Genomic DNA, 18,906 nt, shown 5'->3' with positions numbered 1-18,906 from the left:
GGATTTTCGGATAAATAATTCCACTGCAGGGACGTCTACAATTAGTAAATGGGTGAAGGCCGAAAATTGTCAGCTTGTCCCTAGCCATGCCCTCTACCACCTTTCACGTCGATGCAGTGTTGGTTCTTTGCACTCGCTACTCTCTCAGCAATCATCCTGACCCTCCTTACCGTATTAGGCTTTTTGATATGGATGGAACCCTAGTAGACTCGGCTGCGGGGGTGGCCGGTGCTTGGCATGTTTTTAGGGAGAAATACCCTCATATTGATGTGCAGGATATCCTCAGCGGTAAGTATCAGTGGTTATTCTCATTGATATAGCCTTTTCATTCAGGTAGTTTCTCATGGGGTACGGACCGTCGAGAATCTCAGGAAATACTGTGGTATCGAGGATGCGGAGGAATTAGAGGTACATGAAGCCATTCTTTTGTTCTTGAGATAGCTCATTAAGAGAATCCTGGGTCAGAGAGAGGCACAACGTTTCGAAACTGCAATTGTCGAGTCATCAAGACTCAACGGGAGGAAAGGTATCGTAAAACTTCCTGGGGTTATGGAAGCTATGAAGGAGGTATGTTCCGTAAAGCCTATTCTGTCGGTTGGTGCTTTCGATAAGAATAAAAACCTTGTCAGGTCGAACCTGGAAGGCATCTTCCTGGCGCATGTTGGGCCATTTGTACATCCGCCACTCGAGTTTATGCAACTGCCGCTATGACGTCCGCTGAGATCGCCATCCCTGATGTCTTTGTGACTTCTGAGGATGTTGCGAAAGGGAAACCTGCGTCCGTTGGTCTATCACAATTCCTTTATACCTTAGCTCAGTTCATTCTTACACAGGCCCGATCCATACCTACTCGGTGCACAACGCTGTGGAGTACAACCTGAATGTTGCAAGTCCATCTCTTTGGGGGTTATTACATGATGCTCACCTTCCTGAAAAACAATAGGTGTGGTGTTCGAGGATGCTCCCACTGGTATAAAAAGTGGTAAAGCAGCGGGGTGCAAGACCATAGGATTCTTAACTACCCACACACGCGCACAGATGGAAGGTGTCAAGCCAGATTTTCTAGTACCCGATTTGTCCAGGTATGAGCTTCACCCAATCTCATGCAAGGATAGTAGCTTAGTTCCATTTTCTAGCGTAACCCTACGCCGTACAAATAACGGGATCGATGTCACTGTTCAGACGGATCGATAAGTACCGAGAATTAGATGACCTACCTTAGATGTTAGACGTTTCTCTCCATAGATCAGGATACTTATATTCAATCAGAATTTGGTGAACCGAAGACGCTATAAAGAGATTTACGTAAATTTCATTCAAAACCGGAACGATACTTACTGCATCGAGTGGGCACGATATAGTTGGGTATACATATATTCACTGGAACCATCCATATCGGAATGATCAATATTCTCCCTCTTCAGCATCGGCCGAGTCCGTCCCAACTTCCTCGTAGTCCTTTTCAAGAGCGGCGAGATCCTCTCGAGCTTCCGAAAATTCACCCTAAAAGGAGGGAGATTAGTCTCTCATTGTGCAGTTAAGCGAAGCACATACTTCTTCCATACCTTCTCCGACATACCAATGAACAAATGCACGCTTGGAGTACATCAAATCGAACTTGTGATCTGGTGAGGGAGGACAATCAGAGATCAGGAATGATTGACTCGTCGAAAGACTCAAAGACTCACCGAGGCGAGCCCAAGCAACAGCGATTGCTGTGGTACTAGATTAATGTAATAAGACGTCACCAACTTCGACCTCGTCTACAAAAAGACTTACTTCGAAAGCATGCAAAGACTGCGCGTATTTTTTGCCAAGTCACCCCCTGGAACACATGCAGCTGGTTCGTTGCATATACCCAACTGACAAAAGAGAATTTCAGTTCATTTCAATTCCGTTGACCTTCTTCGGAACTAATCAGACCTTGAAGCCAGTCGGGCACCAGTCAACAAATTGGATGGTTCGCCTTGTCTTGATACTAGCAACGGCAGCTGAAACCTCCTTAGGAACTACGTCGCCACGGTAGAGCAAACAACACGCCACTAGACGAAGGTCAAGAACAGTACATAACTTATGGAAGCGGAATGTCCTTACTGTATTTCCCATCCTTGGGATCGCACTTGACCATTTGGTTACCGTGCTCAAAGCAGGAGAACGTCATTTCAGAAACAGAATTTTGTTCATGAGTAGCTTTGTCCGCGGAGAGAAGGGGAGAGTATGTGGTTAAGGGGAAATGAATACGAGGGAACCTGCAAGATATGAATATCGTTAAGATAAGAAGAAACGTCAAGGCTTACGGCACCAAGTTTGTCTGGAATTCATTCAAGTCGACGTTCAATGATCCATCGAACCGTAGCGAAGCAGTGACGGAGGAGACGACTTGTGCGATCAGTCGGTTCAAGTTGGAGAAGCTAGGTTGGGAGACACCAAGCTTCCCTTTGCAGATATCATATATGGCCTCGTTATCCACCTTAATGGAGCAGATAGTTGCGGTGAGAGGTAAGTGAGAGGCAAATATAGCGACGTTACCATAAACGAGCAATCGGAGTGTTCGAGAGTGGTATGGGTCGTCAAGACCGAGTTGTATGGCTCAACGACAGAGCTTGATAGCTGAGGTGCGGGATACACGCAGAACTCTAGCTTTGACTTCTTTCCGTAATCCATCGACAGACGTTCGAGTAGGAGAGCACCGAAACCAGACCCAGTACCACCTCCGAAAGAGTGGAATACAAAGAAGCCCTGAAGCCCAGTACAACTCTCCGCAAGACGGCGAACCTTGTCCATAACTGGATCAATGAGTTCCTTGCCAATTGTGTAGTGACCTCGAGCATCTAGAGGGAACAAAGTTCAGGCTGACTCGAGAGACAACAGATAGCGATGGGCGTACAATTGTTGGCAGCATCTTCCTTTCCTGTTATCATCGTCTCTGGGTGGAAGAGACTCCTATAAGGACCGCACTTTACATCGTCTATAACGCCAGGTTCCAAATCCACGTATAGTGAGCGAGGGACATGTTTTCCGGAGCCAGTCTCGGAGAAAAACGTTGAGAAACCGCTGTCTGTAGTGGAAGGAGAACCTTCGGAGATGCGTCCATCCGGCTATAAAGATTAATTTCGACATACTTCAAGTAGCAAAGATAACCAGCTTACGCTCAGCCCGTGTTCGAGGAGATAAAGTTCCCCTACAGACAACCTGTCAGTCTCTGGGATTCTACGCGTAGAGTTGCCACTTACAGCAAGCATTACCGATCTGAACACCAGCCTGACCGACATGAATAGAGATGACTTCGCGCATAATAAAATGTTGTTGGTGGTCGTTGCTGAAGTTAGAAGAAATTTCCTTTCCCTTTCATGGTAATTACATAAACATAAATCGTTCGAGTGAACAAAAGTGATTCATTCGAGTATTTAGACGATCCGCGAAGAGAACAGTGGTATGTATGTTATGAGAACCTAAGAAAAAGAATCGTAACACATGGAAGAAAGCGATTACAAGCGTGGCTAATGTTCAACGATGCGATGATGGTGGAAGCAAAGATGAAAAAGGCCTCTAGTATTCACCAGCCTCCTCAATATCAGCAGAGTCAATACCAACTTCCTCGTAGTCTTTTTCGAGGGCTGCCAAATCCTCACGGGCTTCAGAGAATTCACCCTCTTCCATTCCTTCTCCAACATACCAGTGAACAAAGGCACGTTTGGAGTACAGGAGGTCGAACTTGTGGTCCAGACGACTCCATGCGGAGGAGATCGCGGTAGTGTTGGAGAGCATACACATGCTACGAGTAACCTTGGCAAGATCGCCACCAGGAACGTGTGCAGGAGGTTCGTTGCAAATACCGAGCTTGAATCCAGTTGGACACCAGTCGACAAATTGAATGGTCCTCTTCGTCTTGATGATGGCCACAGCAGCATTTACATCCTTAGGGACGACGTCACCACGGTAGAGCAGAGCGCAAGCCACTAGTAATAAGTCAGTAAACGATGATATGTAGATTTGTGTATTCGCTCACTATATTTGCCCTCTCGAGGATCACATTTCACCATTTGGTTGCCGGGCTCGAAGCAAGAGAATGTCATGTCGGCCACAGAGTTCTGCTCATGATGAGCCTTCTCAGCAGAAATAATAGGGGCGAACGTAGCGAGCGGGAAATGGATACGAGGGAAGCTAGCGACAAAGGCATAAGGATTGATCAATGTTTAATCACAATAGGAGGAACTTACGGAACGAGGTTAGTTTGGAACTCGTTGAGATCAACGTTAAGAGAGCCATCGAAACGGAGGGAAGCGGTAATGGAAGAAACAACCTGAGCAATGAGTCGGTTCAAGTTGGTAAGGCCTGGTAATGGAATGTTCAAATTCTTCTTGCAGATGTCGTAAATAGCCTCGTTATCAACCTAGGTGACAGTCAGACTGTGCAGCTTGAATTTTTCACGCGAGGAGCTTACCATAAAAGAACAGTCAGAATGTTCCAAGGTAGTATGCGTGGTCAAGACGGAATTGTAGGGCTCGACAACAGAGTTAGCGAGTGTGGGGGCTGGGTAGACGCTGAACTCGAGCTTGGACTTCTTTCCGTAGTCAGTGGAGAGGCGTTCAAGGATCAAAGCACCGAAACCGGAACCAGTTCCACCACCGAAGGAATGGAAGACGAAGAATCCTTGGAGACCAGAGCAGTTATCTGAAAGGCGACGGATTTTGTCCATCACGGTATCAATCATCTCCTTTCCAATAGTATAATGACCGCGAGCATCTTGAATAACGTTAAATGAGGTTTGGAAAAGATGAGGCGATTAAGACGTACAGTTGCTGGCTGCGTCTTCTTTACCAGTTACCATGGTCTCAGGATGGAAAAGACTGCGGTAGGGGCCACTCCTGACCTCGTCAATGACGTTGGGCTCAAGATCGACGTACAAAGAACGTGGTACATGTTTGCCTGACGAGGTCTCAGAGAAGAAGGTACTGAAACCCTCGTCGTTGTGGGATAATCCTTCAGCAAGACGACCATCGGGCTGTAGGCTACATCAGCTCAATCCGTACCCAGAAAGAGGCTCTCCACTTACACTGAGACCATGCTCAACAGTGTACAACTCCCCTGCCCAGATAATCGGATCAGAATCGCGCCACGTCAGGAAAGAAAGAAAACAAAGAGAAAATCAGCACGAGACGCGTCTCGTGCCGATGAACAATATTCCATAACCATTCTGAAAGAAAGACAGACGAAACAAGTGGTATACTACTCACAGCAGGCGTTACCGATTTGAACACCAGCCTGGCCCACATGTACTGAGATAACTTCACGCATTTTTAAGCAGTCTTCGCATTAGAGACAGCCAGAGAAAAACATTGGTAAGTACACTGACAGGGATAAGGTATAGGTGAATGACTTACAGAAAAATGAGAAACGTTGAAGAGGAAAAGAGGCAAGGGCCGTGTGTTTGCGAAGCGAAGATTTTGCACGAAATCAACACCCACTATTCCCACGCCGATAAATGGTCCGTGCGCATGGCCTTCCCTCATCATTACGGTTTCGCTGCAATTCGGCGAGTCGCTAGTCATGCATCATGCATCATGTCTCGTATGCATGTATGTAAAACAGACGACAGTTATGTATTACGCGTCAATGCTAAGCACATAAATAGAGTATTCGATGTAGAACTCTGTCCGCATTAAAAAAAAACTTTGAAACCCATCACAATTCACTTCGTTGAGACCGTCCCTGTCACCAGTGTATCGTCTCCATTGCCACTCATATTTTTCACGGAGTTGATGGCCTTCCTCGAAGTTTCACGCATGAAGTACCTACAAGCAAGTCGACTGAGTTCAGTATCTGCATTAACCACTGGTATGTGACCCGTGACATACCGAACAATTACATCCCACATCTTCAAGCCATGCATTGGGATGATATGAGTCCTGACTTGTTGCTCTGAAACTGACTGCTTGGGAGGATTGATCGGGTCATCTTTGGGGTCGAAGGCTGCCCTAACCGCATCGGAAATTTTGAGTCTAGGGATCAACCGATGGGTGACAGGAGCGGTATGATAGATGTGCTTCCTCAGTAGTGCATACGCTTCAGGCTTGTCAGGAGTGTCATCGTGAGAACAAGTCCAAATCCTTCGATCACTTTGCTCACCGTGTCACGTCTTTTCGCTATCGCACTCGGCGGAGGATTCTCATGGTCAAGATCCAAAGGACCCCACCGACGATCCTGCTGCACAACACCGTCATTGACCTTTTGCGGTATACTGGCGTTAGTAAAGGACTGGGATTGAGGCAATGGCGGCTTTTCTTCCTCGTATGAAAGTGTCAACCCCTGCTGTCTTGCATGATCAATCATCCTTCGAGTCTTATTCTCGTGAGTTGCTCTCTTCTTAAGCACTGTTTCGGCACGCTTGCTGAACCGTTTGTCCCATTGCTCCTGTCCTTTGAACCACCGAATAGCTGGAGCCTCCTTGATCAACCCTACTTCACCTGGTTTAATTTGAAGAACAGCCATCTCTGATTTCGGCTCCATCCTGCGTACACGACCTCGGATATCGACACGTTCTCGCACCATCATCACGTCAAAACCGGCCTTTTGTGGTTTTCAGCCTATTAAAATCGTTATTGCAATGAATAGGAAACTTACTTCAGAACCATTATCAGAGGGAGGGCAAGCGTTCGACGAGCGAGGTTTCTCTGAGCCGTTGTCGATTTTTGCTTCTGACTCGTAAAGCGTATGAGAGGCACTCGGGACAGCTGAAGGCCCTGGTCGATGAGCGCTGTCCTCCTGCCATTTTCCCGGTCGCCGCTGGTCCTCAACTTTGCTGTCAATTGAAGTTTGTGAAGGAGGGCTGAAGAGCTCTAGGAACGGAGTACGATCTGGAAGTTGGTTAGGGTAGGTCGTGACATGTTGCGCGAATGCCGTGATACTGCGATAAGCATGTTTGGCCTACAGGAATGGCGTTAATTATGTTTGCAGTTAATAAAGAAGAACTAAACGAACGCTCGGAGTGAACATAAAAACTGGCAGAACATGACACATCCCTGGCACACAAATTAGGCGTTTGTCTCGTTGGACCGGCGCGGACATACCGTCAAAGACTTGCAAATGGACTTTCGTGGGAGTCGAGAATTTTTGAACATTTTCCTTCTGACGCCTGCAGTCACGTAAAACACCACGCCGTGTTGGATACTGTTGAGGAGACGCCGCTCGATGGGCGAGGTAAATTATTTCATCTCTCAGAACCTCTCCATCCCCTGCCATGATATATAGCGGGGGTAGGCCACCCAAAGTTGATTGTAAGATTGGCGAGACGAGTGGGTGAGATAATTGCCTGAATACCCGGTAAGTGATGGCTCAGATTCTTTGACGTCCTCACTCACTCGTTCGTGGCATAAAGCTGAATTTGCGACCGGAGCTCCAGTGGTACAGCCTCTACATCCTCCATCAGAACCTTCGGTAGCTTGGGTTCCCATCGATCAATGTCGTATTCCTCCTCGTCTGTACGGCTAGAGTACGTCTGTCCCATTTCATTGTAATTTTTTTGCGATGTCTCTTTCAACATTTGCTCCTGAGGTACGATGACACCTCGGGATTCCGCTTCGTCAGTACTCTTTTCGTCGACCTCAATTCTCGACGCGCTTGGTAGCAAGGTGTCAGCATGGCCTGGTTCCGGTGGTGGCATGGATTTCGTGGGCCCAATTCTTCCGTCTGGAGGTGCAACAGGATGAATTGGCCATAGGGTTGAAGGTTTAGCCAGGAACCCATGCTCGGGAATGATGTCCTGAATGAATTGCGTAAGTACAGAAGATGACGGAGCGTCTGCACGGCCTACAGTTTTCGTGTTCTTCATGACACTGGGAAAACTGTGAGTGAGGTCAACCCAAGGGCTGATCAGGGCAGCGCCCGCCGGCATTGGAGCACCCGTATCGCGTAGAACAGCAAGAACAGACAGACAGATACCGCCTCCCGCCGAATCACCGGCAAAAACTATCTTTGATGGCGGAATGGCCTTGTGAATGGCCTCCTTGGGCGGTTGTATGAGATATAGATCTAATTGGCGTGTCAAGCTAGAGTGTTCTTCCAAAAATTCAGAGCGCACATGCAGCAATCACATCCTGCAGCGGACATGGCCATGGATATTGAGGTGCCTTCCTAGAATAATCACAATGAAACAGTAACTTCCGGGAATTGAGTGTAGTCATTACCTATAATTCACTGCGAACACCCGTCCCTTGAGTTTCCGGGCTGCTAAGGTCAAAGGGAGTCGAAACAAACAAATTGACAGAGCTCACCGTAACGGATGAGTTGATAGCGGTGAGTATCTGGACCGTAGGTGGTTCAGATTTTTCATAAATCTCGGCATACGAAACGTACTGATAGACCCCCAGAAATAGCCGCCTGTATATGATTGTATGTCAAAAAAAAAGTGGTAGGATTGACTTTCGCATATTGACCTCCATGAACATAAAACTGTACCAGAAGGGAAAGCATGAGCGAAAGCGTAATGACCATCTGTTCGTACCCACCATGACCGTGTCAAGTTCCTCCATACGGAGTAACCTTTCCTCGTCTTCAGTCAATTTACGTCCAAAGTTGACGGGGCGTATTTCATCACTGAGATATGCCTTCTCTGTAATCCATTCCGCATCTAGACCATCTAGACCACGAACTTGCCACCACCTCTCTCCACCAACGACAAGTTTAAGTTCATCAGGACCAAACCAAGCGATGAGCATGTCGGCCGCTTCATTACATGACCTAAGCGGAATACGAACAGCAGAAACCGCAGCCCAGTATGGCGCAGGTATGTGGGTGTTGGTACTGTGAGCAGGGAAAGTTAGCACACATTAAAATCGTCCGTAAAGCATGAGCCTACAATGCTTGCAAGGACTCGACGGTGTTACGAGTGCCCATGTCAATAAAAGCTGCACAGACATGGTTTGTAATTCGTTGTCTTTCCATTAAAGATGTACCGACCCTTGACTATGTGGAATGCCCTAAGAAAGCTTTGGTTAACATAATAAATATCAGTAGAGCGGATACTCACTCGTCAAAGAATATATCATCAGTGGCTTCCTCTTCCTCAACAGAGTCCCGAAACTTGATGGCTTTTCGTTTACCATGACCAAAGAATGTCCGAATAGCCACTATGGGGTGGAGTAGTGATGAGAGTCAGTGTTTGGACTTTGGACAGATGTCAGACCACTAACCTGGAGCTATGTGGACAGCAGCAGACACTGTGGTGACCGGCATCTAGAGAGTTGTATGTAGAAGGAGACTGGCGGTGAAGAGAGGGGCATGGGTGCTGTAGCAAGCATGACGCGTGTCTGCTGCGAATCGTGATCGAGAAGTCGTGGGAGTTTTGCCTGTACATGATCACATTCACCCCACTCTCTGGTGCAGCTCGCAAGTCCCGCACAACTCCTCTATGTTACTTACTTCAGATTGACGATGTCAGAATATTACTTGACTGCGGATCCCCGGATTGGAATCCAGAAACACAATCAGCTTCTGAATCAGAGGGCTCGACGAGTTACACTTGGGACGAATATTGCCGAAATCTAAGAGAGTGAATAAAATTTCCAGCCTTTCTCCATCTCATGAATATACACTGAATAGTTAATAGATGTGCTCCGACCGTTGACTTGATTCTAATGTCTCATGGAGACCTGGCTCATTCAGGACTTTACGCGTATTCCTATGCTCGGTGGGGACTTAAAGCCCCAGCGTACACGACACTCCCCGTCCAGGCTATGGCAAGGATTGCTGCAATGGAAGAGGCGGAAACTATTCGAGACGAGCAGGATGTTGGTGATGAAGGCGAGAAGCCCAATGTAGACGAAATAGAAGGAGTAACGCCAGTCGAGGAGACATTAGGCGACTCTGCAGTAGCCCAGCTTCGGGTTGCTACGTCGGGGAGATTTATTGCAACGACAAGAGAGGTTCAGGATGCATTTGACTCCGTAAACACGCTTCGTTATACACAACCCGCACACCTTCAAGGTTTTTTGTTACAGTTTTCTCAGGCTAACATTGGCTTACTGCAGTCCAGGGAAATGCCAGGGTCTGACAATCACTCCTTTCAATGCTGGACATACCATCGGTGGAACTATATGGAAAATTAGATCACCATCTTCTGGGACTATCATATATGCTGTGAATATCAACCATATGCGAGAACGCCATTTAGACGGCACTGTTCTTCTACGATCTACCGTTGGAGGCGTTTTTGAGCCATTAGCCAGACCGGACCTCCTTATCACCGACGCTGAACGCGCCTCTGTAATCTCGAGTCGACGAAAGGATCGGGACGCGGCACTCATTGGTGCGTTTCATGATCCCAAGATTTGGATATTTTTCTGATCAGTGATCTCAACCTGCATAGATACTGTAACGTCCACTTTGTCGTCGAAATCATCCCTACTTCTTCCGTGTGATCCGAGTACACGCATTCTGGAACTGCTGGTGCTGCTGGATCAACATTGGAGTTATTCGCGGTTGCGATTTCCCATATGTTTACTTTCTCGCTCTGCAACTGAGATGTTGACATTCGTCCGGAGCATGATGGAATGGTTAGGAGGCACTATCAGCAAAGAGGATGTGGGTGAAGATGGGACCGGCAACCGACATGATCGTAAACGTAAGCGAGGGGACGATGAAGGTGACGAGGAAGCGTTAGGTGCATTCGCTCTTCGTTTCAAGTGAGTCGGTCTCTGGTATAATCCTGCACATCATCTGAACTTTTTCAGACACCTCGAATTCTTTCCTAATCCTCAAGCGCTGATTCAGAAATATTCCTCCAAAGACCCTAAACTCATTTTGGCAGTTCCTGCCTCGCTGTCACATGGACCGTCCCGACAGTTATTTTGCAATTTTGCGGCTATCCCTGACAATGTCGTGCTGTTAACTGGACGCTCCGAAGAGGGCACTCTTGGTCGTGTGCTGTTCAATATGTGGAACGAAAGTCAACGGTCCGAAACAAAGTGGGACAAAGGGAAAATTGGAAGTAATATCATGATGGACGGAGTACTCAAACTACAGGTGCGTTCGGTACTGCCACCCGAAAAATCCGTTATTGATAAAGATCACCTAGATGAATGCCAAAGTGCCCCTTCAAGGTGCGGAGCTGGAAGCACATTTGCAACAAGAGCGCATTGCTCGAGAGGAAGAGCAAGCTGCACAAGCCGCCCTAGCTCGCAGACAGAGGATGCTTGAAGCAGACGAAGACGACAGTGATTCTGACTCTGATGACTCTGATGATGAGGAAGAAGTCAGGAGAACTCTTGGTGATGGGGATGACGACGAGTACGAGGGCAAAAGCCACAAACGTGATAATACAGACCGAGCAGCTTGGAACATGGACACAGATGAGGGTCTCACAAAACAGCTATTGTCCTACGACATCTACCTCAAAGGAAATGTGTCAAAAGGCACCTCCTTCTTCAAATCCGTAGATGGACAGGCCCAGCGTTTCCGTATGTTTCCTTATGTTGAAAAGAAGCGTCGAGTGGATGACTATGGTGAAACCATTGATGTTGGGATGTGGCTACGGAAAAGCAAGATCCTCGAAGATGAAGCCAACAATAGTGACCCTAACGATCCCCGCCGTAGGCAAGCCGAGAAAGTAGAGGTAGAGACCTCATTTACTCTGCGTGAAATCGCTTCTGATTTCCCTCGATAGCGGCAAGCATTAGAACCTCCGTCGAAATTTGTTTCGTCTGAAGTTGAGGTACAGATGGCTTGTCGGCTCCTGTTCGTAGATATGGAAGGGCTCTCTGATGGTCGAGCGATCAAAACCATCATCCCCCAAATAAGTCCCCGAAAAATGGTCCGTTTCCATTGAGTCACTGTTTAAAGTCACTGATAAGGAAAACAGGTTATTGTCCATGCTTCTGAAGGCGCTACAGAGGCTCTTATAGAGAGCTGCTCTAACATCCGCGCCATGACAAAGGACATTCATACACCGGCAGTTGGTGAAAGCATCCAAATCGGGCAACAAATCAGTAATTTTTCCATTTCTATTAGTGACGAACTACTTCAAAACTTGAAGATGTCCAAGGTAAGTCGATCCGTTACCGAAAAACAACACTGATCCCAGAACTTTCTAGTTCGAAGATAACGAAGTCGCTTTCGTGACCGGAAGAGTTGTTGCTCATGCCAGCTCCATTATCCCCGTCCTGGAACCGGTCTCCGTCAGACCTACACGAGAACACTCAGAACACTCAGATGACCAAAGTATACCAGACGCTGGAAGGCAACAACCGCGTATTCTGGGTTCACGCCCAGTTGCTACTCTTCCTAGCTCGACAATGATCGGAGAGCTAAAACTGACCACTTTGAAATCTCGGCTCACTGCGATCGGCATTAACGCTGAACTTATTGGAGAAGGTGTGTTGGTCTGTGGTGCAAGTAATGCGGACGCCTCCAATAGGCTTGAGAACACGGTAGCCGTCCGAAAAAGTGGGATCGGAAAAGTCGAGTTAGAGGGAAATGTGTCCGATGTATATTATGCGGTTCGAAAAGAGATATATAACTTACACGCCCTTGTAGCCGCATAACATTGTATGATTATATTCTACACTGTGTACATCTATTCATCTACTCTTTCACGATTATGCCGACTTCCCAGTGTCTTCCTTCAACGATACGATCCGGTTCAGTACCACGTAATCCCCTTGCTTGCGTTCAGCCGACTCGTCACTCAAACAGGCAATGCGAGCGTCCTTGTCAAGGGAGAAATAGGCAATCCGGAGACCCTGGAAACGGACGCACTCGTTGCCTACAAGCTGGTCAATTGCGACATCGGACGTATTCGATGGTTTCATTCTAGAAAGACTCTCCATACGGGCATTTTCAATAGCCCGTTTGGCCAGATGCCAGAAGCCTACTTCAACCAACGCTCCTTTTACCACCTCCAAGCTATTGGGGTCGATATCAGAGCGGAAATCACTATTAGGTTTGTCAGATTTGAATAGCTGATGGAATATCCTTGTCTCATCCACCCGAACCGGGCTGCCCGATGGTGCGTGTTCTGCTACCCACTGGATGAATGCTTTGGGTTTCTTCGGCGGACCCTCATTCTCTAACCGACAGACAAGTTCAGTCACCCCGCCTGTGGTAGGATCAGTTTTGTACGAAGTGCAGGTCATGGGATAGGGTGCCTGGAAAAGACCGACAGTTTTGCCGGGCGCAAGGCGGAAGTAGTCTTTTGAGTCTTCGACGCGGAAATCATCTGCGTCGATATATATTGTGCGAGTAAAGGGAATGGTCGTATTTCCCAGTACAGAGACTTTAGGGTGGAGAGACTTCGTCACGAATTCGACATGGTCCTCTGGAAGATTTTCGATGGTCACTTTGAGCGGTCGCATCACCATAAGCAGACGGGGAGCCGTGTTCTCCAAATACTGTCTGATAGACTGTTCAAATCTCGTTACTTCGATGCTGGTCGTGGCAGTAGATACGCCTAGAGTATTGATGAAGGAGAGGATAGCGCCAGGAGGAATCCCACGCCGTCTCAATGCAATGAGGGTATACAGTCGAGGATCATCCCATCCTTTAACAAAACCTTCCTCAACGAGGGCAAGGATTTTCCTTTTCGACATTACTGTTCCCTCCAGGTGTAATCGGCCATATTCGGACTGCCTGGGTTTGTAAACCTCCAATGCGTCACATAACCATTCATACGATACGCGGGAGAGGATAAATTCCGTCGTGCACAACGAATGTCTAGGCATGCGAAAGTCACCATCGGTGTTGAAAAGGTTAGGCAGGACTCACGATATGTTCTCAAGACTATCAACTAAACAGTGAGTGAAGTCGTATGTGGGATAGATCCTCCATTTATCCTTCGTACGATGATGAGGGGTCTCGAGGATTCGGTACGCTGTGAGATCCCACATTTGAGGATTGCCATCTTCTAGATCCTGTTTCATCCGAAGATTCGCCTCTCCCGGTTTGTATCCTCCCTCTTTCATCTTCACAAATTCGGACAATGTTTCTTCAACGGCACGATTACGGTGTGAACACGCCCGAGGTTTCTCGCGTTTTTGTCCCTCTCCTCGATCACCCCGATCGTACTTGATCTGCTCCTCTGATACAAGGTGAATACATCAGGATCTCATTCATAGGTGGGCGCAGATTTAACTCACGAGTGCAATGACATACGTAGGCCTTATCGCGTTTAATGAGCTCAACTGCGAGTTCATACAGCTCGTCGAAATAATCACTCGAATAGGTGATTTTCCAAGGCTCAAAACCCAGCCATCGAATCGTCTCGAGAATGCTTTCGAAGTATCGTGCTTCCTCTTTCTCTGGGTTTGTATCATCGTATCGAAGGTAGCATTTTCCACCATGGTGTGCGGCGTAACCGAAGTTGACAAAAATGGCTTTAGAGTGACCGATGTGAAGATAGCCATTAGGTTCAGGAGGAAATCTCGTCCAAACTTGACCACTGGTCGCTGCCAGATGTTGTTCTCTGAGGTGGGGATGAATCTGCGGATTATCACCGGGCTTGTGCAAAGCGCCGAGAAAACCTTCTTCAAAGACCGTTTTCTGCATTGAGGTCGTGTCGGAGGTTTTATTTCCTTGGTCCTTCGTGGGCCTTGAAGGTTGGTTCGACTCCTGAGATAAACTCTATCGACCGTTGCATCGAAGCTAACTGAATATGAATGCTGACCTTCCCTTTCGGTTTACCTGTTTCCTTTGATCCAAATGCCTTGAGGAAGGTGCTTTCAACTGCGTTCTTGATTTCAAGTGGGCTAGCCCAGCGTAACGCAGGTATAGCCTTCACACCGCTAATGGTCTGGCCCAGCTTATCCCAACCAGAGACTGAATTGGAACTAACAAATCCAGATACACGATCCAAGAGTTCTTCTGGTGTGATTGAATAGCCTTGATTGCCCAAGTTCAGCCAGCAATCTCGGCGATTATAGCAAGAAACGCACCAACACCACATTCCTCGTTGAACTCGGCGTCACTAATTGTAGAATGACAGGTCACATATTTCACCGCAGCTGTGAAATTCTCATCAATCAAGTCCAGCCATCTACAAACTCGACGGCTCACCTGTAACCTGATCGACTGACTTGAGCTTTCCATCGAGAATCTTTTCGAGGACATATTTTTCGGTATCATTACTACAGTCCGACTTGGCCAACTGTCCTGCTAGCGCTGCAATGAGACCGGCATTTTTTTCGTTCACATCATTTCTCGAGTTTAGCGAATATCTATCGATCAAGTTCTTCAAAGTGGCCGCTGCCTTCGGTGACTTGGCTGCTTCGTTAGCTTTTGCTTGAGTAAGTCCAATGGATTTGAAGAGTGAGATGAGTGGATCTGGTTTAGAGGAACCTGACATGACTGGAGTTAGGGAGGAAGCACAACTTTGAACGAGAACGAATCATGATTACATATACAACATGGACATACAATTTGTGGGTAAATAGTCGAATAGTCTAGCAGGCAAATCCATCCATGGGTTTAAAGTACATCGAAAGGATGATTGACAAATAGAAGTTCCAGAATCCGAAATGATACACGAAGTGGTCCATTAATGACCATTGGGATTGGCTGCACTACCGGATGCGCTAGGCCCATCTTCATGTTGAATGCGAGTGGATGAACGACCAAATAGGAACGAACTAGCGTAGTGCTCTGCAGCATTCAAGGTATTGCGAAGACTTCGCTTCACGCTTCGCCCCCTGGGGTCCGCTGCAGTCCCACTCAGCGCAGAGTGAACTGAATCATGCAATTCCCTCGCTGTTGATCCGCTGGAACCACCACCACCGTTAGATGTGTCTGCATCGAGATATTGCCAATTATTGTCGTCCGCTTGAACTTGATTAGAGAGGGGGGACGTGTTCAACTCCAACAAAGGTGCAGAAATTGGACGCGTCGAATTGAGTAAAGTGAGACGTTCTGGTTCGATGAATGGTACACGGTTATGAGGGGTATGACCCTGTCCACGCCGCAACTGTTGGCTCGCCATGGGGATCCCTGGTTGCGCACCTCTGCCGTGACCTATCTCGGCATAGTTCAAATCCGGTGTCATGACACCGCTATTTCTTGCCGACCCACCTCCTTCTCGATAGTTGCGGAAGAAACCAGCACCGCTAGATTGATTTGTGCCTCCGCTGAGATTCGAAGCTACGTCACTAGGTGGAGGCGAGTTAGGGTTCTCCACAAGGGGTAACACATCTGCCAATGTCCTAAAAGTGGTATTGGAAGGACCTGCTAATCTTCGAGAACCTCCCGCAGTGGGATGCTGAGTAAACGAGCTTTGTATAGGTACATGATGAACGATACCATGGAAGTTGGTCGAGGGAAGGCCAGCCTCGCGTTCCAGTGAGGCTGGCCGCCGTGCGATGACAGGTCGTGGTTGGACGAAATCGCGAGTAGCAGCGGTAGGGGTGATCATCCGTCGAGAGATAAACTCCTCTTCATCATCTTGATCGCCATCGGGTAATTCAGGTTCTGGGGTGTCTTCATGATATGCATCCGGATCATATTCTTCATCTTCGTATTCAGTGTCATCGGTACCATTCATTTCAGTGATACGGTCAAATAGTTCAGTCAAAAAGGCGCGTAACTGCGAAACGCCTTTGCCAGAGTAAACGCAAAACGTAGATTGCTGTGTCGTGCTGAATTCCTAACGCAATGTTTAGAACCAGCTATGAGGCTCAAACGAGGGAATGTACTCACTGGTGGCGGTTCTCTGCAGAATTGCTGTAGCTCTGGTTGACGAAAAGCAGGTACTCCAGTGAGACTGAGGTGAGTCAATTTATGAAGTTTCTGGAGAAGAAAATGGATAGCCATAACGGAGATTTGGTCGCAGTAGGAAAGATGGATCCGTTCCAAAGTGGCGTGTCGATCCGCAAGAGAATATATCGCTTCATCGGTGAGATTGCTAACCCGTACGAGACCGATACGTCGCAGCTTCGGCAAAGCTGACAACTCGAAGACAGCCATGTCAGTTAATAACACACAGTCTGTACCCAAATTAGCTGTACTTTGAGCAGATGAGGCGCAAATCAAACTCACTGGCAAAATCAACATATCTCAGCCGTGTGCATGATCTGGCAAGTGTTCGCACAGACTTGTCCGTAATTTTACTCGTGTGTCCCAGATGCAAATAGTGTAGGTGCCTCCCTAGCCTACAGACGTTCTCAACAGATCTATCTGTGAGCAACGAACATTTGTTCAGGACCAGGTTGCGTATTTTGGGTGCATATGATATGATGCCCTCGATTGCATCGTCAGTGACTTGAGAACAGGCCGTTAAATCTAACATCCGTAGATGTTCGAAGTTCCGAGGGATAATGAGGGGAGGCAACTCATCACTTTCTGGTTTGGAGGACAACGGGAAGGGGTTTGGTGAATCCATCTGAGGAACTTTGTCTCGCCTCAATGCAGCGGGAAAGGCGGCGTCTGTTAATTCAGGACAATGCGACAGCTTCATTTCCCGCATATGGGTGGAGAATCTCCAGATATCACGTATCGAAATGTCGGTAATAAGCCTGCAACCATTCAGATCGATTTCAAGAAGAAGGGGGCAGGATTTTGCGAGAGCAGAGACGGGCTTATCCGTCAGCATGTCAAGCCCACTAAGCTTGACACGACGAAGAAGAGGGCAGTTGGCGGCTAGTGCAAACACGCCTTCATCGCCAACCTCCTTACAACCTCCCAAGTTTATACCCTGGAGGCGCTTAGCAACTGAGGCAAGACCTATGATGGCAGAATCGGAAGTATTTTCGACACCAGTGAGGTCGATGGCAACGAGATGGGGAAACGAAGGAAGAACTCGGGATAGTGTGGTGCTCGAAAGTGCGCTACATCCCACGAGTGTAAGGCGCTCCAGGCGATCGCATTTGGCAAGGACGGTAAAAACATCGTCTTTTAGATCTGGTCCAATGGAGAGAAAATTGAGGCGACGGATGAAATTGGAGTAGGTAAAAGTTTGTCGTGGAGAAGCTAGAAGCCTCGTAAGTTTAATGAGAGGCTCGAGCTTGTTGAAGGTTGGCTTGTGCCAAAGGAGTTCCACTGAGCATTCACACCATCTCCTTGAAACTTGCAAGGTGTGGTAGATGTCGCGAGGGATTTGTAGATGTTTAAGGATATGAATGAGAATCTCTGGTGGAAGGCTGGACATGGGAGAAGCGTTCTGAGAGGAAAGAGGAAGAGGACCACAATGGGAAGCCCATTTGGCCGAAGCAGCTGCAAAGGTAGATGCAAGGCCATCGTGGACGATGAACTTGTTCTGGTCGTCGTCGTCGTCATCGTCGGAGAGGGATGTCGTAGAGGGTGGACGTTTGTACAACATGGCGGTTCAGTTGCAAGGCAGAGCAGGGCAGGCTGACTGACCACCAGAAGTTCCACAACACGTGTAAATATCTAAAGATCTATCTGAGTGACTAATTTGAAGTTCCTCAGCTTGACTCCCCCCATACAACAGATACATCTTACCATAAATGCCATACCTTTTAGATCGAGAAGAGTGGACGTATGGCGTTTTTTAAGCCCGAAGCAGAAACTATCATTGAAATATATAGTATAAAATCGACATACTATCTTTTTTTCAAACAATGACTTCCATAGTTGGAAGGCAAATCCTGCCTGTAGGAGACTTCATAATTGAACGAGAAATTTGAACAGTGCTTTTACTATTAAGTAGTCAGTTTATCTTTTTTTTTCTATAGTAGTAAGGCGCACGGGCGCACTTGACGCCAATGATCAACTGTTTAATGTCTTTGGTTGCCTCTAGCGGCGTTGCGGATTTCGCGTGTAGCTTGTGAGTGGAAATTTTCGTCGTATGGATCTTGTTGGCGTTGTTCCATTCCTCGTAATCATGGTCGTTACCTTTGCTTCACTAGTATTACGTTCAATGTGAATCTGGCATGAGTCTTCATAAAAGTAACCGCGGTGGTCTCGGAA

At 47.5% G+C, this 18,906-nt stretch overlaps 7 protein-coding genes across 7 annotated transcripts; 2 read left to right on the top strand and 5 right to left on the bottom strand.

The window, feature by feature from the left end:
• The first annotated feature begins 48 nt into the window (after nt 1–48).
• E1B28_004163 (uncharacterized protein) lies at nt 49–1,287 on the top strand. Its single transcript, XM_043148621.1, has 8 exons — nt 49–118; nt 179–288; nt 338–408; nt 466–567; nt 630–778; nt 834–886; nt 944–1,082; nt 1,137–1,287. The coding sequence occupies exons 1-8, from the start codon at nt 87–89 to the stop codon at nt 1,192–1,194; spliced, it is 714 nt and encodes a 237-aa protein (XP_043013221.1). The 5' UTR covers nt 49–86; the 3' UTR covers nt 1,195–1,287.
• Nucleotides 1,288–1,404: 117 nt separating this feature from the next.
• TUB1B (Tubulin beta chain) lies at nt 1,405–3,294 on the bottom strand (the record flags this gene model as incomplete). Its single annotated transcript, XM_043148620.1, has 11 exons — nt 1,405–1,503; nt 1,555–1,625; nt 1,689–1,723; nt 1,780–1,862; nt 1,924–2,042; nt 2,095–2,249; nt 2,298–2,470; nt 2,530–2,831; nt 2,888–3,098; nt 3,150–3,181; nt 3,234–3,294. 11 exons carry the CDS (start codon nt 3,292–3,294, stop codon nt 1,405–1,407), a joined length of 1,341 nt encoding a protein of 446 aa, XP_043013220.1.
• A 255-nt stretch (nt 3,295–3,549) lies between these two features.
• TUB1A (Tubulin alpha-1A chain) lies at nt 3,550–5,298 on the bottom strand (the record flags this gene model as incomplete). The annotated part of the gene is made up of 7 exons (XM_043148619.1): nt 3,550–3,959; nt 4,010–4,164; nt 4,221–4,393; nt 4,445–4,746; nt 4,798–5,005; nt 5,057–5,088; nt 5,238–5,298. The coding sequence occupies 7 exons, from the start codon at nt 5,296–5,298 to the stop codon at nt 3,550–3,552; spliced, it is 1,341 nt and encodes a 446-aa protein (XP_043013219.1).
• A 293-nt stretch (nt 5,299–5,591) lies between these two features.
• E1B28_004160 (uncharacterized protein) lies at nt 5,592–9,336 on the bottom strand. Its single transcript, XM_043148618.1, has 18 exons — nt 9,192–9,336; nt 9,029–9,128; nt 8,959–8,978; nt 8,858–8,906; nt 8,508–8,802; nt 8,436–8,451; nt 8,356–8,379; nt 8,274–8,303; nt 8,187–8,226; nt 8,081–8,133; nt 7,814–8,031; nt 7,362–7,762; nt 7,071–7,312; nt 6,982–7,022; nt 6,625–6,927; nt 6,130–6,570; nt 5,859–6,073; nt 5,592–5,795 (listed from the first exon to the last, which is right to left on the bottom strand). Exons 1-18 carry the CDS (start codon nt 9,232–9,234, stop codon nt 5,693–5,695), a joined length of 2,634 nt encoding a protein of 877 aa, XP_043013218.1. The 5' UTR covers nt 9,235–9,336; the 3' UTR covers nt 5,592–5,692.
• A 6-nt stretch (nt 9,337–9,342) lies between these two features.
• Nucleotides 9,343–12,539, top strand: E1B28_004159 (uncharacterized protein; the record flags this gene model as incomplete). The annotated part of the gene is made up of 9 exons (XM_043148617.1): nt 9,343–9,550; nt 9,608–9,984; nt 10,034–10,306; nt 10,367–10,682; nt 10,731–11,022; nt 11,075–11,611; nt 11,663–11,809; nt 11,858–12,040; nt 12,090–12,539. The coding sequence occupies exons 1-9, from the start codon at nt 9,354–9,356 to the stop codon at nt 12,537–12,539; spliced, it is 2,772 nt and encodes a 923-aa protein (XP_043013217.1). The 5' UTR covers nt 9,343–9,353.
• Nucleotides 12,540–12,593: 54 nt separating this feature from the next.
• Nucleotides 12,594–15,334, bottom strand: E1B28_004158 (uncharacterized protein; the record flags this gene model as incomplete). The annotated part of the gene is made up of 6 exons (XM_043148616.1): nt 12,594–13,707; nt 13,759–14,071; nt 14,130–14,601; nt 14,657–14,871; nt 14,925–14,993; nt 15,046–15,334. 6 exons carry the CDS (start codon nt 15,332–15,334, stop codon nt 12,594–12,596), a joined length of 2,472 nt encoding a protein of 823 aa, XP_043013216.1.
• A 192-nt stretch (nt 15,335–15,526) lies between these two features.
• On the bottom strand, nt 15,527–18,295 carry E1B28_004157 (uncharacterized protein; the record flags this gene model as incomplete). Its single annotated transcript, XM_043148615.1, has 4 exons — nt 15,527–15,996; nt 16,054–16,624; nt 16,678–16,964; nt 17,017–18,295. The coding sequence occupies 4 exons, from the start codon at nt 18,293–18,295 to the stop codon at nt 15,527–15,529; spliced, it is 2,607 nt and encodes an 868-aa protein (XP_043013215.1).
• Nucleotides 18,296–18,906: the final 611 nt, after the last annotated feature.

The sequence above is a fragment of the Marasmius oreades genome, chromosome 2 (assembly GCF_018924745.1).
Source record: "Marasmius oreades isolate 03SP1 chromosome 2, whole genome shotgun sequence".
NCBI classification, from domain to species: Eukaryota; Fungi; Basidiomycota; class Agaricomycetes; order Agaricales; family Marasmiaceae; genus Marasmius; species Marasmius oreades.
The sequence above is the reverse complement of the archived record's forward strand: the minus strand, read 5'-3'. Positions and strand labels throughout refer to the sequence as shown.